The sequence below is a fragment of the Rhamphochromis sp. 'chilingali' genome (genome assembly GCF_963969265.1).
Source record: "Rhamphochromis sp. 'chilingali' genome assembly, chromosome: 4".
In the NCBI taxonomy this organism is placed as follows: domain Eukaryota; kingdom Metazoa; phylum Chordata; class Actinopteri; order Cichliformes; family Cichlidae; genus Rhamphochromis; species Rhamphochromis sp. 'chilingali'.
The window spans coordinates 12,474,528-12,501,616 of NC_137948.1; the positions used below are offsets into that span (position 1 = coordinate 12,474,528).

Consider the following 27,089-nt stretch of genomic DNA (forward strand, 5'->3'; position numbering starts at 1 on the left):
TAGGAATATAGTGCAAGTATATCCCTACAACCCAGTTTCACAAAATGGTATCATCCATTCTATCCCGCCCCCGCCGCCATTTTCCATGTTATTCTTTCCTGCCTTACAGTATTTTATGATTTTTAATGCAACAGTTTGATTGTTAAGTTTGGATTATTATAGTTGTGGTTTCTCCAGCTTGGCGCAGGGAGTGTTTCATCTCCAAATTTGCAGAGGGGACGCCCTGGATAAGCAGCCATGTATATTAAACAGGTAAGCTAACGAGACCAGACTGATGCGTGTTGCCGACTGTTACTGGTCTAATAACAAGATTTAGGCCAGCTTAACGTTTTTCCACTGAATGATAAATATATAGCTATCGAGGCTTCACTCAAAGTATAACGTTGATTGGATTGCAAAACTGTGCACAGGCACTCCATAAACGGCAAACGTTGTGTAGCTATCTAGCTAACGTTAGCTAGCGCTATTTGAATTAGTGTAGAAGTGAATTGCCTGTCCCCTCTCGAGATGCTAAGCTAACGCAACTAGGCCAGGCTCTGGTTTTCCGATTTATATGCTTCTTTTCATTGTTGTTATAACGTTTAATGTTGCATATGATGCAGAATACGAGAGTTTATTGTATAGTTGTCGGCTAACTCGGCATTGTTGATTTCAAACCTTCAAAAATGTCCTGAATGAAAGTAGCGGTAGACCATCAGAGTGACCATCAGCCAAGGCCCTGTTGCCTCGTTTTATCTGTGATGGTGCTATTCAGCATAAACAGTTTACACACCTTATGTTTACAAATATTCATAGACCCAGGAGCTCTTTGACCATGTTTAACTGTAGCATGTGGTTAAAATATTGCACTGAAACAGCTGATGTTGTTGTCGGTGTGTTCACGGTGGTCTCTGATTCCCTGTGCAGGTGATCATTCAGGGGTTCCGAAGTTACAGGGACCAAACTGTGGTAGACCCTTTTAGCCCAAAGCACAATGTCATCGGTATGTGTTCATCCACATCTTTCCATAATTATTTTGTATTGCACCTGAGTTGCTAATCAGGTTTTTCGGATACTTTATGTACTGTATGTCACCATATCCTCATTTTGTGTTTATTTTTCCCTTCGTCTTACAGTTGGGAGGAATGGATCAGGAAAAAGTAACTTTTTCTATGGTATGAAGCCTCAAAACTTGCTGCAATATAGAATTCAAACATTTAGACTTCTAAGACTTTAACTCCCGTTCTCTTTTTTTTAGCCATCCAGTTTGTGCTCAGTGATGAATTCAGCCACCTGCGACCTGAACAACGCTTGGCCCTGCTCCATGTAAGTACAGGAAAATGTACTGGGAACATGAGCCTTTAGTGGGAAGCTATGAATGCAAGAATGCTTGCTAAATAACAGATTACTCTCAATCAAAATCTTTGCATTTTTCTACCTGTGCCAATTGGCAAAAATGTTTTTTGTTTTGTTTTTTTAATTAACTTTTATCACAGTGTGAGTGATTTTGCTTTAGCTTTGACTAAAACCTCTTTGGTAGATGCCAAAACCTCGTTGTGTAAAAATCTCTCTCTCCCTGTCACTGTAGGAGGGAACTGGTCCACGTGTCATTTCGGCTTTTGTGGAGATTATATTTGACAACTCTGACAACCGACTGCCGGTAGGAATGGCAAACATTTCAAATTTATTCTATTACTGTATTTTCAGCTTGATTCCATTGTGATATTATTTAAAAAATTCCATAGGCCTCTCAAGGAATGTGTGTGTATGTGTTAAATAAATGGTCACTGAGCAGCTTGTGGCTAAACGTGTATGATCATATAGTCTCTTTTCAGTGCTGATATTTGTTTCACAATTAAATTTGCATTATTGTTTACATTGGTTTGTATCAAAGTAAACCTCAAAATAAAAAAAAGGAAAACACAATAAACTAAAATCCAAAAAATCAGCAACATCAACCCTTTTATGCTTTCTTTTGTAACAAGACTCTTAATCTTGGGTATTAAAATGGTGAACATCCTTATTCCAATTTAAGTTGTTCATTTCATATTGAATATTGAAGTCTCTCCTGGTGATGACTGTTATGAAGACCACTGATTGCACTGCGTTGCCTTCAGTACACACAGTCCTTCTTATTCTGATGATGAAGGCCGGATGTCTGTGAAATGTTGCAGCCTGGTGATACTGTGGCATAACCTGCCAATTATCGTCCTCTGTGTGACCCTCAGCTTGCCCAGTGATAAATGCATCTCTTTCTAGATTGACAAAGAGGAAGTCTCCCTTCGTCGTGTCATTGGAGCAAAGAAGGACCAGTACTTTTTAGACAAGAAGATGGTGACGTAAGTATTGCGAGGGATCAGCTGTCCATGTTAAATTTGCCAAAGGCCAATACTACATGTGCGATTCCATCTATTCTATGCACTCTTCTTGTTGCAGTAAGAATGATGTCATGAACCTTTTGGAGAGTGCTGGCTTCTCTCGGAGTAACCCCTACTACATTGTCAAGCAGGGAAAGGTGAGAGACAAGTGCAGTGCCAAGCCTAATTTAATGCACAGTAGTTTTTGGTGATGTGAAATGAATTTCATTCTTCAAGCAGTGGTCATTGGGTGGGTAGTTCTAGTCGAACAGACAGTAAAACAGTGTTGTCCTCACTATTTATTTACCTTAGTCTGTTTTCCAAAAACTAAGAGTATTAGTAGACTAAATAATTGATGTTAATTAAAAAAAAAAAATCATTAATTAATTATAATTATTATCATTTGTTTTCTGATAGGAATATCTCAGAGGTACACCAGATATTTGGAAAATTTACCTTATGTTACTGTTTTATGTAGATCAACCAAATGGCCACAGCCCCTGACTCACAGCGTCTAAAGCTGCTGAGAGAGGTGGCAGGGACACGAGTGTATGATGAACGCAAAGAGGAGAGTATTTCCCTCATGAAGGAGACAGGTAAACGCTTTTGAATACCTTTCATTTTGTACAACCGTTGATTGGTAGATTTTAATTCATTAATGTTTTTAATTGTCTGTGAACAGTTTTGTTATTACATGACATCAGCTAGATTGTTTTGAAAAGGCTTTATAATGTATATCTATATGTACCATGTTTCATTAGCCTTAGGCAGGATTTGTAATTTGTGTCACATGTACTGTCGCCTCACAGCAAGAATGTTCCTGGTTCAGATCCATTCCAGGGCTTTCCTTCCTGCAGCATTTTAGTTTCATTGTTTGTGTGGTCGTCAAAGCACTTAAATGTATAGAAAAACGTACTCCATTTCCACTGTCTTATAGCAGTACTGTCGGATTTCCATCACAGTCACCGTTGTGCATGACTGTAACCCGTGGCATTAAATTGTTTCTATAACAGAAGTACTGCTTAATTTTGTATACCTTTGGTGAAGGAGTTACAAAGAGAAAAACCTGAAAACAATCCACTGTGTGTTTTCCTCAGAGGGGAAGCGAGAGAAGATCAATGAACTGCTGAAATACATCGAGGAGCGTCTGCACACCTTGGAAGATGAAAAGGAAGAACTGGCTCAGTACCAGAAGTGGGACAAAATGAGAAGAGCTTTGGAGTACACAATCTACAACCAGGAGCTGAATGAAACCCGTGCCAAGCTGGATGAGGTAATAAAGTTGTGAAAAACGTTGAAGTACACATGCAGAAAAAAAAAAAACATAGACTTCTCTGTATTTTGATGCAGGCGTAAGAATGTAACGCAACCCATGTTGCAACCCAGTTGCATTATTTATGCAGTAAAACACGAATTCTATTGTCCTAGACATCATTATAAACTTAATTAAATGTGAACAAATGCCAGTATCAAGTAGACTTTACTGCCTCAGTAACAAGACTTTTGTACTTTGTTTGGCTCTTTTAATAGTTGTCCACCAAGAGAGAAACCTGTGGAGACAAGTCCAGACAACTGCGTGATGCTCAGCAAGATGCCAGAGACAAAGTGGAGGTAAAGAAACAAAAAACCCCAACAACCATTGCTTGGCTTCAGTGAAATCTCATCACAGAATGATATTTAAGATGGTGTTACAGTATTTTGTAAATGACCGTGAATGATGTGTTTGTGCTCTGGTAATTGATCTACTTTGACATTTTTGTGTTTTAGTAACAAAGTCATTTGTTAATATTGTTTGATTTTGTTCAGTGCAACATTTCAGGTACCATAACCACAAAAAAATGCAATTAAATTTTACTTTTGTGTGTTATTTTCACATCTAATGTTTGTTGACCTCTTTTTTTTTTTTCTCTAATATATCATTGCTTATCTAAATATATCACGCATTTCTAGATGGTTAATGTCATCAGCTCATCTTTGTGACCTTGTTAAATAAATGACGCATCATTTAGTCGCTGTAAAGGAAGTAGGTTGTTGTGGTTTTTTTTGTTTTGTTTTGTTTTCCCCTCATACAATGATTCTTTATTTTGGCTCTCTTTGTGTAGGAAACGGAGCGTGTTGTGCGAGAGCTGAAGTCTAAGATCTCTGCCATGAAGGAGGAGAGAGAGCAGCTGTCGGCAGAGCGCCAGGAGCAGATCAAGCAGAGGACCAAACTCGAGTTGAAGGCCAAGGACCTGCAGGACGAGCTGGCAGGCAACAGTGAACAGAGGGTACGGAAGCCTCCCATCTGCGTCACTCTAAACACGTGATGATGCACCAACCACACTCCCCCTGCCTCTTTCCCTTTACCATCTCTGTATAAAGAAAAGGCTGGCAGTTTTTTCTCTTTTAATCCACTCCACTCACCCCTGTTATAGCCGGAAATGTGGGTACTTTCCAGCCCCTCTGGTGTTGGCCAGAGGGGCCGATGGTGCGATATGGCAGCCTCGCTTCTGTCAGTCTGTTCCAGGGCAGCTGTGGCTACAACTGTAGCTTACCTCCACCAGTGTGTGAATGTGAGAGTGAATGAATAGTGGAATTGTAAAGCGCTTTGAGGGTCTCGAAAAGCGCTATATAAATCCAATCCGTTGTTGTTGTTATTATTGTTATTATTATTATTATTATTATTATTATTATTATTACTTGTCCAAGGTTGCTTTACTTTTCAAGAATTTTGGCAAGGGTGTCTGTCAATTTTTCAGTCTGTTTATAAAACCAGAAATCCCCAAATCATGACTTATTTTATTTAGTATGGTGGGATATTATTCCGAGAATGTCCAAAAGAAAACAGCATAAAACTTAATCAGTAAACCAAAAGGCACTGATCCAAATATTCAAGTGCTTCATTCTTACAAAACTAATAATATGTGGTTTTGGTTAAGGTGTTTTAAAGGTATTTATTTCATTTAATGGATGCAGCTGTTACTTGTCAGTTTAATATAACTATATTTTAATGTATGTGATCATGCATCCAGTATCTGTATAATATCTAATATCATGAGTAATATTAAAACAGGTCAACCAGTGCAAAAAAATGTGCAGTTGGCTTGTGGGATGTGATGAGAAGCAAAACGGAGTAAGCACCAGGTTGCGTATCAGACTCTGCTTACAGCTCCACTATACATCATCCCTGGCATGAGGTTTCGTGTACAGAATTGGCATGCATCACTCTCCATATGGCTTGGTGTTTGTGTGCACATGTGAGTATGAAGACGATAATTATACATAACAGCTCTATTGGCTCAGTTTTTATGGTTCATGGTGGGTCCCAGGCAGCATGCTGGCTAGTGGTTGGATTAAGCCCACCTGGCTGCGGCTGGCACAACACCAGCCAAAAGTTATTGGAGCAAAATGAAAAGCCTCTCTAGCTACAGGGGATCCTGGTTTGATCAGCTTTGAGGTGGCTGATCAAACCACGGGGGGAAAAAAGTGAGCACAGCCATCTCACAAAGGAATTTGTCCAAATCAGTTGTCAGTTACATTTTCTATTAATACTAGCACATTTTGGTTTACTGAATATTAATGCTCTTTTTATAGGATTCTCTTCCAGTAGATACCTTTTATATAAATCTGTTGTAAATGTGTTAGGGCTGTCGGTCTATTAAAATATTTAATTGCGATCAATCGCGTGATTGTCCATAGTTAACTCTGTTAATTGCAGATTTTTAAAAATGTATATATTTTATTACATTATCAGTGGTGTTTTTGGCCAGGAAGCAGTATTTAAGACTTCACGTACTACGGTGTTAACTCGATTCACATCGATTGTACAAATAATTTTGTTCTTCTCAAGGGAACCGTCTGGCAGAGCATTAAAGCTAAACTTGTTATTCAAACGACCCTTTTCTTCATCCATTTCTGCTTATCATTCACAATGTTCTGATGCTTCACTTCCAGACACCCCAATCTAAGGATGGTGGGCCACAGGTCACAGCCCAAGCACGCATGTGTTAATCGAAAGAAAATAGAGGTGTTAAAAGGAATAAGCATTAATGCGTTATTATCCTGTTAACTTTGACAGCCCTAAAAATATAAGTATACATTTTTCATAATTGTCATGAGGATTGTTTATTCTTCAACACTTTTCCTCACATGTAACTCTTCTTTTCTTAACCTTTCATTTGTCAGATTTGTTGGATTAATAATCTGCTCTTGATCTTCCAGAAACGCTTGTTGAAGGAGCGTCAGAAGCTCCTGGAGAAAATTGAGGAGAAACAAAAAGAGCTGCAGGAGACTGAACCCAAGTTCAACATGGTCAAGGAAAAGGAGGAGCGGGGCATCTCCAGGTAGGGATGACTCATTCTCAGTTATCATTCCCCGAGCAGGCGGTGACCGGGCGTGATTCAATGAGTCAGTCAACCTGAGTTAAATATAATTTGATAGTGAGAGATTAAAGGTGTCTTCACATGAGATATTTGCGAATTCCGTTGTAAAATTATTTTATTGCATGTGTTATACAAACATTTGAATACAGGAAGGAAGGAGAGCCAAAGAAAATTATCGGTTCAGTTTATAAATCTATCATCCCCCTTTGTTGTCTTGCAGATTAGCTCAAGCTACACAAGAGAGGACAGACTTGTATGCTAAGCAGGGTCGTGGCAGTCAGTTCACCTCTAAGGAAGAAAGGGACAAGTGGATCAAAAAGGAGTTGAAGTCTCTGGACCAGGCTATCAATGACAAAAAGAGGCAGATTGCTGCCATCCACAAAGACCTGGAGGACACAGAAGCAAACAAGGAGAAGAACCTCGAGCAGTATAACGTAAGATAATTCAAAATGTTTCAGACCTCCTTTTCCATGAAAAAGAATTGCACACTGAGTTTTGCTTTCCTGTCTTTTGTTGCTCTAGTTGAAATAACTAGCTATTCTTTTTTTCTGACACTGTTTTTACTGGAACATTTTAACCTATACTTATTTTTCCCTTTTATGTTGGTATTTTGCAGTCTTGTGCATACAGCTTGAAGAAGTGGTAAAAAAAATGTTTCTAGGGGATGGACTGGTGGGAAATTTTGAAAGGGGGAAACAAATCTTTATTATGAAGTTAACAGTTTGAGACTAAGCTTTTCATTACATGACTTGTGAACATTTGGTGCAAAATCCACAACAAAAAAGTGAAAAAAAAAAAAAAAAACAGTCAACAAGGCATAGACTTTCATTTGGCTCCTTAACTTTACACAGATTTAAAATAAATAATTTTGCATTTATTTATTTCGGATTAGTGGTGTGATATATGTCGTTTAGAAAAACATTTCTGCTGTTTTGATCTGACATCCTGGCAGGTTAATGTGTCTCACTTCAAACTTGTATCTTTAGAAACTCGATCAAGATCTGAATGAGGTCAAGACCCGTGTGGAGGAGCTGGACAAAAAGTATTATGAAGTGAAGAACAAGAAAGATGAACTGCAGAGCGAAAGAAAGTAAGGACCTCGTCTTTGTTTTTAATCTTCTCTCTGACCTCACATCTTTAAGATGTAAATGTATAAAATTCAGTCATATTTTAAACTTTTTTTTTAGTGTGCAGTTTTGATTAGTTTGACATCTCATGATAAAATGAAGCTTTACATAAGTCAGACCTGCATGTTGAATTGAGTTGAAAGGTTGTTGTTTAGCCTTTCTTTTAGCCAGTATGCTGTTTCCGCTTGGCAACCTTTAGATAGATGCCAGTGTATTGTCTCCTGTGAATGTCACCAGGCCTTCTCAGTCCACTTAAACAATGAGGTGTGTTTATGTAACACAGAGGATGATACCTCAGGCTTCTGCTGCCACAGTTTCCTTGCCTTTAAAAGGTCCTTCAGGGTGGTTGAATTGTGTCATGAGGCTTTTTAGTGAAAACGCGCAATATTGTTCCATGTTTCTTGAAGCACGACAAAGGCAGCATTCACATTCAGGCCTCTCCAGCTATTATTAGGAATGACACTCAAAACGCATAATTTGCCTTAAGCATAAAAAGAGGTTGTGATCTTTCTTTTTTTTTTTTTAAACTGAATTCTATTAAATTCAGCAAGACCCTTATTACTGTCAGCATGTAAAACAGATTCCACGAATAGTTTGTGTATGTCAGATTTTTAATTATGCACCCATCACTGTGATCCGCTGCGCAGTCTGTCGGGTGAGAAGGCAAAATGACAGCTGCAAGCTATTAGTAGCATATCTAAAAATGAGAACAAATGATGAATTTACTCAAACCGAAACAATGAGATGGTTTGGCAGGGAATCGAGATGATATATTTTTACTTGAGGATGATAGTTACAGTTTGCAATTAAAAACAGCTTGACTTGAAATTATGTGAAAGTGAATGAATATTTATGTTTAAATACATTCAAACTATGAATCAGCAGCTGTGTTGGTTTCATAATCTATTTCCAAGATGAAGGAATACAGAGATAAAAGATGTAACCCTTTATAAAAGAGAGTTTTAGTTTGAAGGGGTTTTTTTGTTTTTGTTTTAGTGTCATGACTGCACTTGCGTTTTAGTGCTTCTGGTGACATAAGTGTAACAGTGTGTGACTCTCTGTATCTGCCCAGCTACCTGTGGCGTGAGGAGAACGCAGAGCAGCAGGCTCTGGCAGCCAAGCGAGAGGACCTGGAGAAAAAACAGCAGCTCCTCAGAGCAGCCACCGGCAAGGTCTGTGTCACTGTACATGACTGCGAAATTATTGACGTGCATAATGCAACTATAGGATCCCCAATGCTTCCACCTGGATACAAGTGAAAGTGTGACTATGCATGTATGGGCACAGAAGTGGATGGGTTTTTTTTCAGAGGATTGAATCCTTTTACTTGAACACACACACACAGTACATGGATTTATCTTCCTCTTTCCCAGGATGTCACTTGTAAGCCACAGGTAGACCTGCCATTATAGTTCACACACGCACTTACATACAGAAGAGCTGTTAGCGAAGAAATGGGCAAGAGAAGATAAATCAAATCCCAAGTTTAAAAAAGAAAAAGAGGCCTCGCTCTCTAAACGAGCCCACCTTAATACAGCGACCGACTCACTTTGTGACTCAGCCGGTTGTCAGAATAGATATATCAAATGGAATCATTCATCTGCGTCGCTACTGGCACCTTATGATAGCTAGCTAAATTTACATATGACTCACTCCTTTCTGCCTCATCCAGTCATTTCTTCGGGGCATATACATCAATCAAATATCACTTCTGAATAATGTCTGCCCAGATGAAAGGAGGCTGTGTGTAGCTTCATGGACAAATGTCCTACATTTATTTTTCTTACATTACTCCCGGCTGACTCATCCGTCTCCAGCCTTTGATGGGCTATATCTATCTCACATTTTTATATTCGCAGTGTATATTTCAGTGTAGGATTGCGCCATAGAGTTAATACAGACCTGGGGTTTTTTTCATGGCTCATACAATATGAGTTTATTTTTCTGTGCTTTTTTGTGTGTTATTTTGCATACTGAGAATGTAGATCTTTCCTCCAGGCCATCTTGAACGGTATTGACAGCATCAACAAAGTCCTTGAGCATTTCCGTCGAAAGGGCATCAACCAGCATGTCATCAATGGTTATCATGGCATCGTCATGAATAACTTTGAATGTGAGCCTGCTTTTTACACCTGCGTGGAGGTTACAGCTGGGACCAGGTGTGGTTTGCTTTTGTATTTTCATTCAAATGTCTGTGTAGGCTGAAATGAAAACAACACTTTCTGGCTCCAAGTCCTTTTATTATGCAAGATTATACAAATGTGCCCGGTGGGTAAAAGGAGCAGGTTGCTGCGTGGGAAGCCATCAGCCCAGTCAGTTTAAAACATTTAGTCTGAAGTTACTCCCCCGTTTGTAGTATCAGTATACCATCTGCCTTGGGCTTTTTTTATTATTGCTTTATTCTTCCTCTTTAGAACCTGTTAAAATTTTTAAATATCAAATGGGAGTTTTCATGTTTACTCACAGAGCAGGTGTTGTAGATTTTATAAACAATTTATGATTTATAGTAAAAAATTACTTTTGTTTGTTTTGTTTTTTCGTCTTTGTTTGTTTCTTTGTTTTTTTTAAGGCTGTTTTACCACATTGTGGAGACTGATGAAGTGAGCACTAAAATACTCATGGAGTTCAACAAAATGAACTTGCCTGGAGAAGTCACATTCCTACCTCTGAGCAAGCTGGACGTCAGAGACACCGCCTACCCAGAAACCAACGTAAGTACCTGACATGAATGGGCGCTTTGCATGTATTAAATTTTGAATCTACTAGCAAATAGTGGTATACAGTAATTGACAGTGGCAGTTAACATAAAAACTGCATTCAACTTTCCCTTTGTTCAGTCCTCTTCATTCCATTTTTCTCATCAAGATTTCTACTGACAAATTAGTTTCATTATTACCAATGATTTTTTTTGTTTGTTTGTTTCATTTTTCTCCATCAGGATGCCATCCCAATGATCAGCAAGCTCCGCTACAGTTCCAACTTTGACAAAGCCTTCAAGCACGTGTTTGGGAAGACCCTCATTTGTCGTAGCATGGAGGTTTCCACCCAGTTGGCAAGAGCTTTCACCATGGACTGTATTACTCTGGAGGGTAAGCTTTGCTGTGAAATGCAATACAGCTTCAACAATTCTCAGTGCAAAATACTCCAGTTGAGAACATTCATATCATTGTTTTGTTACTTACTAGGTGACCAAGTCAGCCACCGTGGAGCTCTGACAGGAGGATACTATGATACCAGAAAGTCTCGCCTGGAGCTTCAGAAAGACATGAGGAAGGCTGAGGAGGAGCTGGGTGAGCTGGAGGCCAAACTCAATGAAAACCTGCGCAGGAACATTGAACATATCCTTTCTATTAAAACGTGTGGCGAGTTTGTTTATCATGTTGATGTTAGAGCGCTGTGTGTTGCTGTCCGTTGAGAGTATGAGCAAACTTGAAAGCTTCACTGAAGAATCGCGTTATTAGTGAGGCAGAGTTTTGGCCCCCTGCTTAGACTTACTGACAATAGAAAAATGGCCTGGGTTTGACTGGAATACCGAGGGAAAAGGGAGTATGTGATTCAAGACTGAATTTGAAAATGACTAAACAGACATCTCCCACTTTGAAATGTTATGAAATTCATAAACACTGGAGACAGACAGTTAATAATTGGTATCTGTTAGATCCAAGTAGATTTTCTTTCCTTTTCAGGATAGAGATTGTGTTTGCCTGAAAGGTTTAAATCATGATGTACAGTTAAAACTAGCCTTTCTAAAATCGTTTTCATATTGACTTTTAAAGTAAACATTGCTTTGTGTTGACAACAGAAAACTTTGCACCCTCTTAGGACTAAAATTTTAATTTAAATTGGAGCTGTTTTCTGTATAAAACTATGTTATTGAAAGTTACACCACCCTCATTCAATTATGCAGTGATGTCACATGGCTGAACCTTTGTTTTAATTGTGTATTAAATCAGTCTGGGTTGTGTAGCTACCTTAAGGCCAGTTGGAGCCTAGCTGGGACGCTGTGGCAGAGTTTAATCGGGTCAAGAAGGATTAGTGTGTGTTGGGTCATATCGGCCAGAGCCATGACTCACTGCTGGACAGCTCATGAAGGCCAAACAAGTGGATCACAGAGGATTTGTGTTTGCATGTGCGATGTATTTATGAATATGGTCACTTCCGGCCCAGTATGATTAAATGTCTGTTTGCACACCTGTGTTATGGTGTGTAGCTTCTCACTCACTCACAGCCAGTAAAGCGTATGCTGCTTGGTGTGTGCGCACCTGGTGATTACGTATATGTACGAGTCAGTAGGCGAAATGGGCATCTGTGCCGATGACATGGTGCTTCACTTCACTCCCCAGAGGAGTGAGTCAGAGAATGAATTAATTATTTAAGACACCTTGTTTTTCACTCTCCACCTCTGCCCTGTCAATAAGCATGAGCTCCCAGCCATTCCTTCCTTCCTTCCTTCTTTTAGTTGCCGTCTTCACTGTTCCATTACATTGCAGTGAAACTTCATACAGTTTTTATGTGAAACAGAAATTTTAAATGTACCTGATTTTATGTGGTTGTGCTAATTTATCTTGTTTTTCTATGGAAAAAAAACTGTTTGCAGCCTGATATTATCTGTTCACATTTGTCAGATTATCTTTGAACATCTGTTTTCTCAGTCTTCTCTGGTCAGCAGGCAGGAAAATCCACTTTCCTTCAGTCCTTTTTATTTCACTACATTGATTGGTCTTGGTGTTCATTGAGTCCTGGTAGACCTCAGAGGCCCACAGGAGTTTTGCAGTCCTTTGAAGATCAATAAGCCTGTCTGTTAAATTAACTTAATGATGAGCATGTGCAGCCCTTCTTAATCCTCTGCTTTGATTTTAGAGACACCTCCTTCCCTAAAAGCCCAATCACATTATTGGAGCACTAAATAGCCTACAACATGCCCCATGACTTTACTCATTATCTGATCAGTGTCTTTTGTGTGTCTGTCAGTACGATTACAGAAAATTTAACCAAGCTGAATTTCTTGAAACTTTGGGAAGAGGTGGTGTATGTGCAAAAGAAGAACCCTTTACATGCTTTAATTTTAGATCCAAGTCACTTAAAATAGCTGAATGTGACTTTGGCCTTGGCAGAAGATCAACTCTCTGAGTGCCCTTCCAGTTTGCTGCTTCAGCTTCAACAAAACTGTCTCTGTTGTTTAGGGATTCTGTGCCAAAGTGCTTAATTAAAGCTGAATCATTTCTTATCCTTTTTATTTAACCGTTTCAAGTAGTTTGGTTGACTAACAAAAACAAATAAATTAACAAAACCAAAAACTGACTTCTAAACGTGGAACCTTCTTCCTGTGGCATTAGAAGCACAACTGGTGATTTTAATCTCTAGTTCAAGACCTATTAGAAGAAAAGTATGACACTTAAACTAACAGGGTAATCAGGTGTTTATGTGCTATGTATTGTATCATTGTTCTGTGACATTCATTAATCTTGCACCAACTCATTTCTTTTTTCTTCTTTTGCTATAAGGGAAAATTTGTTTCTTTCTCAGCTTGGGGACTAGCAAAAGCACTGAAAACATTAATATCATTTTGGAAAGTGTATGTCACAAGTGTATTTTTAAGTGTATGTTACACTTTTTTACCTGGGGGTAATTTAATTGTTGCATTGCAACAGGTCACATCAAACTAGTTATATCAGATTGTTTGTGAGGTTTGAAATGTAGTGTTTACTCTTGTAAATATTGCAGTTTGCAGGTGTTTTCATTGTCTGGCATGTTTTATGTTGGTTTGTAATGTTTGCTCAGCTGAGTTGACATACAGTTGTATTTATTGTGTAAGTCACTAGTGTTTCAATGCTTGAATGGGTTTCATGGGCTGCATATCCAGGTTTCTTGCAGTCCCAGCACTTAACTTGCTTGGGGAAATGGTAATAACGATTTAACAATGCATCGCATCAGGGACCTTATAATAGGCACTGCAATATGACGTAACTGTGATTAGCTCAAGAGTGGCTATTAAGAAAAACTGAAAATGCTCATCTGTAGTAAAAATTGGCATATACTTCCTTAACTGCCACCTCCACGTATCAACAATGAGATTGACCAACTGATGAATCAGATGCAGCAGATCGAGACACAGCAGAGGAAGTTTAAGGCATCCAGAGACAGTATTCTGTCAGAAATGAAGATGCTGAAGGAGAAGAGGCAGCAGTCAGAGAAGACTTTCATGCCCAAGGTAATATTACCTCATTGTTGTAGTGTATTGTAACCTGTATAAAAACCCTGTGTTCAAGATCACTATGACCAGATTTTGTTATTGATGTTTAACTTGGTCTGTGCCTCAGGTTCAGCCTGTCCCCATTATTGTCTTAATGTTGCCCACTGCTGTCTAACGTTCCTTCGTTTTTTCTCTCTCTCTGTCCAGCAACGCAGCCTTCAGAGTTTGGAGGCCAGCCTCCATGCCATGGAGTCCACCAGAGAGTCGCTAAAGGCGGAGCTCGGTACAGATTTGCTGTCTCAGCTCAGCCTGGAAGATCAGAGGCGTGTTGACGACCTCAACGATGAGATTCGTCAGTTGCAGCAGGTCAGTGGACACAGACTGTGTCTGTTGCAGCATTTGTGACAGTGTTTCTGCACTGTAAAATAACTGACACACACACATGAATTTTCATTTGTGTAATTGTGCTATATCAGTTTACAGCAGTTTATTGCTCAAAACTTTATTGTGCAATTTATTCAGGTTTTTCAGGGGGGGAAATCACACTGATGTGAAAAAACAAAAAACTTATGTATCAACTGTGAGACATTTAAGAAAAATGTTCCAGTGAAATAATTACTGTCTTTTAGAAATGTGTTGAATCTGAAATTGTGGCAGCATCTGTGCGTGCTTACATGGAGTTCAGAGAACATGCCGGTTACCTACATTTGTTTCTCGGTGTCCTTTCGCTTTCTGCCTCCTCCTAGTGTATTCACATGCTCTGACTGAGGTGAGAGAAGCAGGCAGCAGCTGTGTGTGGGATGTTCCTGTGATACAGCATTGCCCTGTCTTTCTCTTTCACGGCCAGCTGCTCTCGGCTTTCCCCTCATTGAACTTTCAGCCATTCCTGCCATCGTTGTGCAACAACTCCGCCCCCACAACATGAAGCCTTTCATATATGGTTCTGTTATGTTTGCTGTTGTCAGATTATATTACCTGCAACAGAACTCCTGGTTTAGTTTTCATGGGTTTTGGTTAATATGATATTTGCTTCGACATAAGTGGGCAAAGACTTGTTCCTTTACATAACATTCACTGATAACTGTCGCTGAGGCAGATAAGTGTATACACAATTTTTATTTATTTATTTTTAGCAGATTGTATTCTGTGTAGACTGAACAGTTAAAGTTGCTCTCATCTTAGGATTGTCAGGATGTTTATAAAGGCAGAAACTGCAAAATTGGCTTTTAGATAAATGACTATCACTCCTCACACATCCGTCACTCTGACAGCACCATTTCATGCAAGAGATTTCTTTTATGTGATAAACAAAGCAAGAAAAACCCATTCAAATATCAAATCACTGGTATTTCAACACATAGTGAAAATATCACATAAGTAACTTTTGTGCTTCGATGTCTTTATTCACTTGCAGGACAACAGACAGTTGCTGAATGAGAGAATCAAGCTTGAGGGCATCATGACCAGAGTGGAAACATATCTCAATGAGAACTTAAGGAAACGTCTTGACCAAGTGGAGCAGGTACATCATCCCTTTAAGCACTTTGCTTGTAGAATATGTTTGTCACATGATCTATATGTGTATGTTTGTTGAATTATTTCCCTTTTCATATTAACAAAGTCAGATTATTTTAAGTTCTGATTCTTTGTTTTCTGCTGTTAAATTGTGGTCTGTTACAAATTAATTCTTGGATATAGCCGATTTAATTATAAATAATGTTTTCATTTTCTAGGTAGAGGGGTGTTTGAATGACCCTCCCTTTTTATTTATTCTACTATTTTGATGTTCCCTCACTTTGTATTTCACAGGAGCTAAACGAGCTGCGTGAGACGGAGGGAGGCACGGTGCTCACGGCCACAACCTCTGAGCTGGACGGCATCAACAAACGTGTTAAAGAGACTTTAGCTCGATCAGAAGGTATGTGGTTTTTAATTTATTGATATGTTTGTCAGTACTACTGTTCATATGTTGGGATAAAATAGTCACTGCTGTGGTTGTGGCTACATTTATGACACATATATAGAAGCTCACGTATTATTTTACTAACAGGACAGTTTATACCTACTTAAAAGTGGTTTAAGTTAGATTAGGTTTCACTTTAGACATAATCACTTACAGGGGATCCTGTTGGTGTATTTTTAATGGTTGCTCCTCTATTGTAATTGTTTGCTTTCATTAAATGTAAGTCTGTCTTACAGTTGTCCAGAAGTTAAATTTGAATTTATAAAGAAAATGCCTGAAAGCATGTGTTTTGGAATAAGTTTTAATTTTATTATGATCACAAAGAAAAGTATTTTTAAAGAGTTTTTAGTATTTAAAGTAAATTACTGATTTTTGTCATTAAAGACCAGGAAAAATAATGAAAATGTTATTTTTCAGGGCAGGAAGGGTTTTTGAAAATGAAATAAACCCAAAAAGCCATGGACACTTGCTTTAAAAATACACATGAAATAATGTGACTCAGTTAAAACCTTTTTTACAGTAATTATATAGGACACAATATTCAGTTATTTTTTTTTATTAAACATCATTGAGCTAATATAAAGGGTGGATCAAGTATCTGGGTCTTCTGCTGTCACAAAGGCTTTGCCCTTAAAGCATAGCTGACAGCTGTAAATAATACTTTAACAACTAGGTTCACTGCCTGCTCTAGTGTTCGAGAGGAGAGGCTGCAGCTGGACTTTAAATTATACCTTAACTTTTGACGTTGACTTTTAAGTCTTATTTTTTCATCTATAGATAGGCTATAGGTAAATATCTGTATCTCTGTGTAATCTGTAGCTATGTAGTGCTCATTACTGCACATTTCCGGGTAAAATGAAAGCAGAGAAAAAAAAATCAAATCGTTCCAGTCTTCTATCTCTTATGCTTAGTTAATTTATTACCTGTCTGGCTCAATTTATTGTTGTCATTTGAGTGTAAATTGAAAAACTGTAGGATACCTTCATTGAGTTGGTACTGCCAGCAGATGGTGAGAATGGCTGTGATGCCTTCGAATCACAATTTGAATAATATGTTTTTGCACAGACTGCCTGGTCGCACATTTGTATAAATGTTCTATAAATGTGGTGCAGTGACTCAGAGGTGATAAAATGCAGTTGTCAAAAAGCACTTGTTTCTGAATACCCTTAATTTGCATGGATTCATATTTCATCATTGGCACTAACTAATTAAAGGCATTCACAGCATCATCCTTTTCTTATGTAGGCGCTATATTCAGTCATCCACTCTTGACTATTGTCAGTTTTACCTTTGTTCCAAAAAAGAAAGAAGAAAAATCTTAATTTCTTCTTTATTTAAATGAAAGTAAGAGACATTGTCTCCCTTTTTGTAGGTTGTTGAGAAAAGGCTCTAAAGACAAATGATGTAATCGCTTCTGCTGAACAAAGATGACACAAAGTCTTACGAGCCATCTTGAAACTAAGGATATACGAGAGTGGTCGACAAAATAATTAAAAGTTGCAGGCCTTCGCTAGATGGCACTTAAAATAGTCAGTTTAAGTAATTATTCGTATTTTAGTGAGTTACAACATCTCAAAGATCTTTCCAGCCGTGATCTTTGCAGCACCTTTCTCTCTCTGGTCTGTGACAAGTTGGAAATCAAAGGAGGTGGCAGTGCTACAAACTTGGTGCGTTCTCCTTTGATCAAGGAAAGAAAAGTCGAGGCTTTCAGTGTGTAACCACATTCAGCAAAGGTGTGTGGATGTGGATGGGTTTTACACTGCCAGTACACTGGCTAGCATTGGCTACTGTTGGCAAACTCATCTGAAAGTGCATGCATGTTGTGCCGCACATGTCAGCAGCATTTAAAATGTTACATCATCAAAGAAAGTAACCACTCAAATCTAATTCAATAAAAGGCTCAAACAGTCCACCCAAAATAAGTTGGTAAAAAACTTCCCCTTACCATCTTTGTTGTTTTTTTTGTTTGTTTGTTTGTTTGTTTTTCCCAGACGAAGCAAATTGCAGTAACTATTAAAGAAAGTCATCTTTTTTTAAAGTCAGGAATTCGGCAGTATACTATGTGTAGATAAAAATCTAACCCATATCACCTCCTCAAATGTCTTTCCCAGATCTGGATTCTCTGATTGACAAGACTGAGGCGGAGATCAAGGAGCACATAAAGAGCATGGAGCGATGGAAGAACATAGAGAAGGAGCAGAATGACGCCATCAACCATGACACAAAGGAGCTGGAGAAAATGACCAACAGACAGGGCATGCTGCTCAAGAAGAAAGAGGAGTGCATGAAGAAAATCAGAGAGCTCGGCTCGCTGCCTCAGGAGGCGTTTGAGAAATACCAGACCCTCACACTCAAACAGGTACGCCTTGCCACACACACACTCACACACAGTGCTTAATGATGTTATATGCTCGCCGCTGGCTTTAAAATTTCTTTTCTTTTTTATCAGCCAGCCCTAGCACTTTTCAGACATGTAGTGTACAGTGTTATTTTTCAGTGGGAGTTTATTAAAATACGACATTTATTATTTTCAGTGGGGAAATTGTTCTGCCTTTTACATGCTCAATGGAAACAAAGCACTGGGGGCTTTTATTTTCACTGGGAGCTGGGAGTCATGCTCAGTCACTTTAAACTAACAAGTTTCAGTGGGAAAGTGTCAAAAACAGAATAAAATGCATTTTAAACATAGAATAAGGCACAGTTTATTGGAAAAACAAGATACACAAAAAAGAAAAGCAGTTTTAGTATGAGTAGAAATACACATATGTACAGCATCTCGCATGTGAGTTGAAGTGCAAATAGGCAGAAACTGACACAGTGATAATGATGTCTATGCTATGAGCAGATGAGGTAAGTGATAATAGAGAGAGAAAAATCAGAGATTATAATAATCCATCTATCCTGGAAAGAACAGATGGAGTGATTTAAAAGAGCACTGTTGTGCGTGTGTTAAAGTGTTTGTAAGAGTCCCACCTCCCATACACAATGGAGAGGAGTTATAGAGTCACAGTGAGACAAATATCTTCTGTAGCACTCAGACCTGCATCTCAGGGCAATGAGGCTTTTACTGTATTTGCTCTGGTGACCAGTCAGGGAAGCATGCACAGGGTAGAATGGATTTTCCATGATGCTGAAGACTTTCTTCAGCATCCTGCTCTCAGACACAGTCTTAAGTTCTACTCCTAGAATTGGCCCAGCTTTCCTGATCAGCTTGTTGGACCTTCTTAAAGACAACTTCAGCGTTCCTGGACCAGTCACAATTCACTGTCTATGCGTATCTGTTGTCCTCAGCCACCTCTTAATCTAACTCCTTGGTGCTGCCAGGAGAATAGGAGGAACCTGTTTCCTATTGGCTAAAATCAGTGGCTTAGTATTAGTGATGGCAAGCTGTAGATTAGCTCACACCATCTATAAAACTGTCCACCACTCTGCTGTACTTCTGTACATCAGTTATGCAATGAAACCCTCTCAATTCTTGGAGAGGGGCTCATACCAGCCGGGTTATGCCCAAAGTAACATCCTATTGATCCCGTCCCAAAACACCATCCACCCACATCCACACAAAGACAGCAAAGAGCATAATTCTCACAGTGTTTGCAGTTATTTCAAAGAGGGAGTGTGCTGGGTGCAGGAGCCAGTTGATGGCATCCTCCATGTGTTGTTTAGAGTGACTTTATATGAATAGATAGACTGGTAAAGATAATAATTATTCATTTTAATTTAATTGGTTTCACTTAAGAAGGAAATATGTACAATATTAACTGTTAGCTTAGTTAGCTTTAGTTAGCATAGCAGTAGCTATAAACCTATGTGCAGTACATCAGTCTCATGCACTTGAACTATGTTTAACTGCACTGTCCCTTTAAATAAATAAATTCAAATTCATAAAGCTAATATGAATCGGCAGTCCCTTGGCAAGTTACATGCATAGGATCAGAAAGAGTAAATCACAAAACATCCACACACCCACTGTGGATCACTCGAGTCATTGAACACACTGACATATTATTCATTACTTTATGAAGTTGAATTGGTGATTGTACAAAATACATTCAAATCATTACTTTAGCACACATTTAACAGACACAGAACAACACTAGCTTGGAATCACATTACTGTCTGCCTGATTATTTTAGGTCCAAAATGTATTCCCACCAATGTTCATTAGCTTATAACCTTTGTTCTGGGGTTCAGCTGAGTAGAGAGCCTTGCTCCTGAAAAGCTGTTGGCATCAGTGAGAGTAAATTGGTGACCTGAAAGACAGTATCCTGCAAAGCAGCGCAATCTTACAGGAACAGTTTTATTTCACATGTTAGCCATTACAACAGCAACACAAACAATAATGAAATAGCTGGGTTGAGGTCAGTCTTTATGTGCATTTTGTCCCCCAAATCCATTTAGAAATATCTGCACATACACATGCAGCCAGAGCCAGGTCTCTTTAGGAATAAAGCCCAAGGCCATCACATCCCACCCACTCACTAGTGACTCACTAGACACTGGGGGTAAAGACTGTGTGTTGAGTGGACTTGGCTGCTTCTTTCATAAGTGTCTGAGTGCGCACACTATGTGTGTGTCTATGCGTGTGTGCTTGTGTAAGCCCCCCTCCTCAACAATGCCGAAAATAGGCTCGCTTGCTCATAAACACTCCATATAGTTAATCTTTCTCCACAGGACACTGCTTGGGGGCATGATGGTGCCATTGATTGCAGAAGTGTTTGAGAGAGCCATGTAATAATGGCACTTGGTCATTAGTGATTCAAAGAGATGAATTTATAGTTTGAGAGTTTGGAGAGACAGTGAGACACTTTCAGGCTAGACTAAACTAGATCTTAATTGATCAGGCCGTGTCCTCTTTCAGATATGAATAAAAGGTGCAAAACGCGTCCATGAAATGCATAATGAATGTATGTTTAGTTAAACATGTGAAACTCATTTTCTAGCATTATGAAACCTGTCCTTGAGTGGAAAAATAATCTGAAAATATAAAGTACTGAGCAATATTTCCTGAAAGTGTAGTTGTAACATCAAAGCAAAATTGCCAAATTAGTGAGTTCAGGTTTTAAAAACATAAAAATTAAAACACGCATGTATGCATTTTTTATTATTATTATTTTTTACATTGGTGGCTTTCTGTGTGCATCACTTAATATACTGTTATTTCACAAAAAGTATTCAAAGGAGCTTGCAAAAGAAAAGCATCTGGACTTCTTTAAGTTGCTTGAAGACGTTTCACCTCTCATCCGAGAAGCTTCTTGATGAGAGGTGAAACGTCTTCAAGCAACTTAAAGAAGTCCAGACGCTTTTCTTTTGTGAGCTCCTTTGACTACGATGACCTGGATGACTGAGAACCTTCACAGACACAAAAAGTATTGTTTTCTGAAAGATGGATGGATGAATGCACAAGCAATCTAAATTATAATTTTGAAAGAGAGCATGTTTTGAGGCGTAATTTAAAATGATACTGATTTAAAGCAGATCTGATCTTGCCTGGAACTAATGATGTATTGTATTCCACTTTTTTTCCTCTCCTCCAACAGTTGTTCAGAAAACTGGAGCAGTGCAACACTGAGCTGAAGAAGTACAGCCATGTCAACAAAAAGGCTCTAGACCAGTTTGTCAACTTCTCCGAGCAGAAGGAAAAGCTAATCAAGCGTCAGGATGAGCTGGACCGTGGCTACAAATCCATCATGGAGCTCATGAATGTCTTGGAGCTGCGCAAGTACGAGGCCATTCAGCTCACCTTCAAACAGGTACATTGCAGCTCAGACTCTGATTAAAATCTTCAGTGATACAAGTCCATGGTTTTTACCTTAGACCTGTATGTAAATCACCCACATTTTTTGGGGAAAGCAGAAGTGATCTTATTTGGATAAGCAGTGCTAACTTACCAGCCAAAGCTAGCACACTTCATACGTAAATCGTAGGATTGTAAATTCCTGGTAAGACACTAATAACACACTATAATTTCACACACCCAAAACTGGAGCAAATCTTTCTTGGGCAGACTGTTAGTACACCCAGTTACACAAAAGCTACATTAAAAATGCTTCAGAAGCTACAAACATGGTTGAGTGGTCCAGTGTGGTGACCTCACTTCGACTGAGGTGAAACCTAGAAGATGGCAAGAGGTTTATCCCTGAAGAAGTTCAACACTAATTTAAAGCATTTTCTCAGAATGTGAAAAATTCATCAAAATGTGACTAAAATTCACTTTCTATCTCTTCTTACCTTCTGCTCCTCTCAGGTGTCGAAGAACTTCAGTGAGGTTTTCCAGAAACTGGTGCCGGGTGGCAAAGCTACGCTGGTGATGAAGAAAGGTGATGCTGAAGGAAGCCAGTCTCAGGATGAAGGAGAGGGGGGTGCTGACAGCGAGAGGGGCTCCGGTTCACAGAGTAGCGTTCCCTCCGTGGACCAGTTCACTGGAGTCGGCATCAGGGTGGGAGTCTTTTTCAGTTCAGTTGTTTTATCTGCTGTTAGTTGACGGGCTTTACTGATTACCATTTATAAATCAGCTTTTTTTTAAAAATGAATGGAAGATAATCAAATAAGAAGAAGATGCTATAAGTAAGCAAAATGCTTCAGCTCTTTAGTTTTTCCCATTATATAAAGTTTTATCATTTCTGAGGTAGAATTGTGCTTCTTGAGTACCCTCAGTATATTGAGTTTCCTTGAGTCTTTGTTTGGAAACATGTGAATGTGTATTTCTGGACTGTTATGATTTCTGGTCCTCCCACACAGAGAAAGAACCAAGGTGAGATTGGTCATGCAATGAGTAATGCGCAGTCCTCTTAGGGCTAAATTTATCTTTATCATTATCAGAGCTGTTGTAACATTGCAGAGGATTTGTTTAACTTCATGAATCAGAGACTCTTATAATAAAGTTCTTACAGTAAAGAAATTGATTTCTCTGTTTTTGTTTCAAGTAAAGTTTGATGGTCTAATTTGATGCACGTCCTGCATAGGTGTCCTTCACCGGGAAGCAGGGCGAGATGAGAGAGATGCAGCAGCTGTCTGGAGGTCAGAAGTCTCTGGTGGCTTTGGCTCTGATATTTGCCATCCAGAAGTGTGACCCTGCTCCTTTCTACCTGTTTGATGAGATCGACCAGGCCCTGGACGCACAGCACAGAAAGGCTGTCTCAGGTAACGATGAGTTATGTGTCTACACAGATTAAATGATGGCAATTTAATCCCTATGGCTTAGTAGGGTTGATTAATAAAAATACCTCTCATCATTGATCGCAGTCTCCTCTGTAGTAAGAGTAGGTAGAAGGTGGACGATAGCCTGGAGAGAAAACAAATGAAAGCTAGTAGAAGTAGGAGATGAGCATCAGGGGTGAAAGGGAAGGCTTATGAAACTGTAGTGAGACCTGGTGCGATGCATGGTTTGGAGAAAATATTTACTGACCAAAAGAAAGTTAAAATGACAGTTGCTGAAATATTGGAAACTTTATTCAAAGCAAACCAACCTTCTTATTACAGATATGATTGTTGAGCTGGCTGGCCACGCCCAGTTCATCACCACCACCTTCAGACCTGAGCTGCTCGAATCTGCCGACAAGTTCTATGGTGTCAAATTCAGAAACAAGGTGAGGCCTCTTCCTTCGAGTCTCTGTATATCTACTGAGAGTCAGACTATGCTCCGGGATTAACAAGTTTTAAACATACCTGAGCAAGTTTTCTCACAATCATCGGTGATCGTTTACAGCGTGATGATGTTTCTGAGAATTCAAATGCATTTGACTTTTTTTTTCTCCCAATAGTAGGTGGTGATTTTATTTTATTTATTTTTTTACAACAATAGCAAGAAAAATAAGTCTTAAGAGAGGCTGCTCATTTGTTCTCACACAGCCCAGCCTACTAAAGTCAGTGGGGGGAAAAACAACTATTTTCTTCACTTTAGCTTTAGGATTCAAGTAGAGCTGGGCGATATGAGATTTTTTCATATCACGATATGTTTTTTTCATTTCAGGCGATAACGATATCTATCACGATATAAGCCAAATAACTATATTTGTAAGATTTAAATGTGCCGTTGCTCACAAGTAAAATGTGAAATAATCAGCAGCTTGTTTTTATTTAAATATTTATTTCCCATAATAAGTTCAACAGGGTAGATGTACTTAAGGAACATGAGACTTTTTCAGATAAATAAAGGCAAATATTGCAAACTACACAAAAGGCAGCCGCTAAAGCGTTTAAGTTTCAAAATAGAACAAACGAAACAGACTAAATTGTCAATTCCACTTAGAAACAAAATATTAATTCTAAAAATAAATCTTAGTTTGTTTTACAGAAGATCAGACAAAACTGACTAACTTTTGTCAATATCAAATAAACTGAGAACTAAAAGGAAATTCTCAATCTCTCCTTGTTGTATAGCTTAGCTTTTCAAACACTTTTAACAGTTACTTTAGTCTGACAAAAGCCGAATGACGAATTAGCGCTTCCAGTCAGAGACTGAGGCTACGTCCACACGTACACGGGTATTTTTGAAAACGGAGATTTTCCGTTTTCGTTTTAAAAAATAATCCCGTCCACACATAAAGGCAGAAATGAAGGAAAACGCTGCTATGAACATGCCAAAGCAGCAGGTGGCGCTAGATTCCTAACCGTGCAGAAATGTTGGCCAATCAGAAGTCTAGAAGCCTCGGTGGGAAAAAGTAAACAAAGCTGGGGCACAGAAGCAGAACCGAGTCGTATGTGTGGAGGGACAGTAACTGTGTGTGTATGTAAGCATTTAAACACTGCAGAGAGTAGAATTAACAGTATTGTAGAAATCCATTTCACCGAAACAATAACGTGGCGCACAGTGTGACGCATGCACCAGTTTATTGTATTTCCAGACTTGCTTTCGGCACAATTTACAGTGCATGCTACTCTGTTTTTTGTCAGACTTGAAATAGCCGAAATACCTTCACACTACGGAACTTCTATGGCTCTTCCGTTCGACAATTTCTCCGGCATTGGAACCATCATCTGTTTTCTCTTCGGTCACGCTCGGTTGATTTTTCTAGTCGGCACACTCATTTCCTCCATTATGCGCTGGCTCCATTACCCGCTGGCTGCTTCCCAAACAAACACACGTGTGGCTTGGCACTTGTGCTGTACGTAACAAGTCACGCGACGTGACGCTGCGGCTGTGATTGGTTCGGCTCTGCGCTACTTAATTTGGATTGGCTGACCTTTTTTTTTTTTTTTTTTTTAAGAGGACAAGAGCGGCGAGGTCTATCGCGATAGCTTAATTTCTCTATCGAGTAAAAGTTATATCGCGATACATATCGTTATCGTTCTATCGCCCAGCTCTAGATTCAAGGGAGAAAATGCAGTGGTGGTGACAGTGTTGTAAACATAATTTTGCATTCTGTTCAAACTCCATTTGTCTTAAATCAATAGCATTCAAAGTTCATTTGTGTCTTTGTTCTCCGTCAGAAAAGTGATAGTAATTTCTTTTGTGTCTGTCTCTTAAGAAAAACGATTACTGCTCAGTCGGTGCAGCATTGATTAGTCATTAACCGTCTCTGTGTTTTTTAGGTGAGTCACATCGACGTGATCACAGCGGAGCAGGCCAAAGACTTTGTGGAGGATGACACCACCCATGGTTAAGAGTCTCCTGCTCTTTATCGTCCTCTCGGCCCCCACCTCCAGCCCCTCTTCCTCCATCTCTACAGCGCACTGCAAACCTCAAAGGCCTCCAAAACAGGGCCCAAACACAGACATATCCCACTCAGTCCAAAAACCTTTTTATAGTCGTGTTAAACATAAACAACACAGGAAGTCTCAGCTTCTTGTGACGTCCTTGTGATTAAGATGTAATTTAATTCATGCCCAGAAACCCCAACTGACCATTACTCATATTTAGAGTTAAATCTTCAAAGGCTGATACGAAAAATCTGGAGGACAAAATGCGGCTATGTTGATAATCTTTAAGCTGACGGACTTGATGTGAATCAGCCTCATTATAGATGACAGTTAAGAGAGGTGTAGTTATTTTACACTGAAAAAAAAAAGGTTCTGAAGGGAGCACTTCATGTTTGTGTTACTGCGATGATTTATTTTAGCCGAATTTTGGTAATCTGTCATCCAATGATAAAAGCACCAGAGATGTAACCCTTCAGGATCTTTCCTCTTGTGTACAGTTGAGTGTTTTGATATGACTTGGATGAATCTTTGGGGGCCTTAGGCTCATCTGGATGTGTTCATTCTTACTCTGGTTTCTGTAATGTATACTCTTTGTACTCATGAAATATTACTTCTGTCACAAAAGCCACTTGGCTTAAAATGTTCAAAGCTTGTGGTTCCCTTTTTATGCTTGTATTCTGTCAATTCTGGTCTTGAGGTCATTTCAATATATGAAGTTTAATTCCAAAACAACAGATACCCATTTGGGAACCAACACATCCTCCTAACAAGAATGTTTGTGAAACCTGACCATGTCCACTTGGGTTCAGTACTCGGTCAGTTGCTGTTTTCTAGGAAGCCAAGATGTTATTAATCTTAAATTTCCTTCATGGAGTCTTTGTTTGGGATTGAACTCCTCATATGTTGTACCTTGTTTCAAAGCTTTCTTTTTTTAAATGTTTGTGTTCCTTTTTATGTAATAAGAAAATAGAAAATAATAAAAGGTGAAAAAAAATAAAATAAAATAAATAAACACGTCATCTCCGCTTCATGAGACTGCCACCACTAGGTGGTGCTCTTTAATTGATTTTTTTTTTTTTTTTTTACAGCAAAGTCCATTGGTGGTAAAGTAACATATTTATGATATATGTTACTTTTACATTTAGTTTCTTCACATTTTCATCAGAACACAAGTGTGTGTGTACAGCCAAACTAATCAAATTATCTCAACAAAAATATTTTAGAGCAATTATGTTTGGTTTTACCGTGCTCAATATATTTATTAGTCCACCTGTGATTAAAACAAAGCAAAAATGTTTAAAAATATATTGAAAAATATACATGGATAATAATTAATGCAAATAATAATTTCATGTTTTATACCGAACTTTAGACTTGATTAATTTGTGTGCAGGTTCAATGTTCAACCATTAAAAACTGTTTCTGAAATCCAAGTAAATGACTATTTGGCCACTTAATAAAAATAAA

General features: G+C 38.8%; 1 protein-coding gene across 1 annotated transcript; it reads left to right on the forward strand.

The window, feature by feature from the left end:
* The first annotated feature begins 68 nt into the window (after nt 1–68).
* smc3 (structural maintenance of chromosomes 3) lies at nt 69–26,634 on the forward strand. The gene is made up of 29 exons (XM_080879239.1): nt 69–252; nt 907–982; nt 1,116–1,154; nt 1,238–1,305; nt 1,568–1,639; nt 2,239–2,318; nt 2,416–2,494; nt 2,815–2,932; nt 3,434–3,609; nt 3,867–3,947; nt 4,439–4,603; nt 6,537–6,658; nt 6,918–7,131; nt 7,684–7,787; nt 8,897–8,996; nt 9,823–9,983; nt 10,394–10,535; nt 10,763–10,913; nt 11,010–11,160; nt 13,882–14,035; nt 14,225–14,383; nt 15,432–15,539; nt 15,827–15,935; nt 18,092–18,339; nt 21,521–21,733; nt 22,228–22,419; nt 22,946–23,123; nt 23,463–23,569; nt 25,515–26,634. Exons 1-29 carry the CDS (start codon nt 238–240, stop codon nt 25,584–25,586), a joined length of 3,654 nt encoding a protein of 1,217 aa, XP_080735365.1. The 5' UTR covers nt 69–237; the 3' UTR covers nt 25,587–26,634.
* Nucleotides 26,635–27,089: the final 455 nt, after the last annotated feature.

Bases quoted from the DNA above. Each gene is read 5' to 3' on its own strand.
- smc3 (XM_080879239.1), top strand. The intron at 14,036-14,224 runs GTAATATTACCT...CTCTCTGTCCAG, and splicing joins AGAAGACTTTCATGCCCAAG to CAACGCAGCCTTCAGAGTTT. The intron at 14,384-15,431 runs GTCAGTGGACAC...ATTCACTTGCAG, and splicing joins AGATTCGTCAGTTGCAGCAG to GACAACAGACAGTTGCTGAA.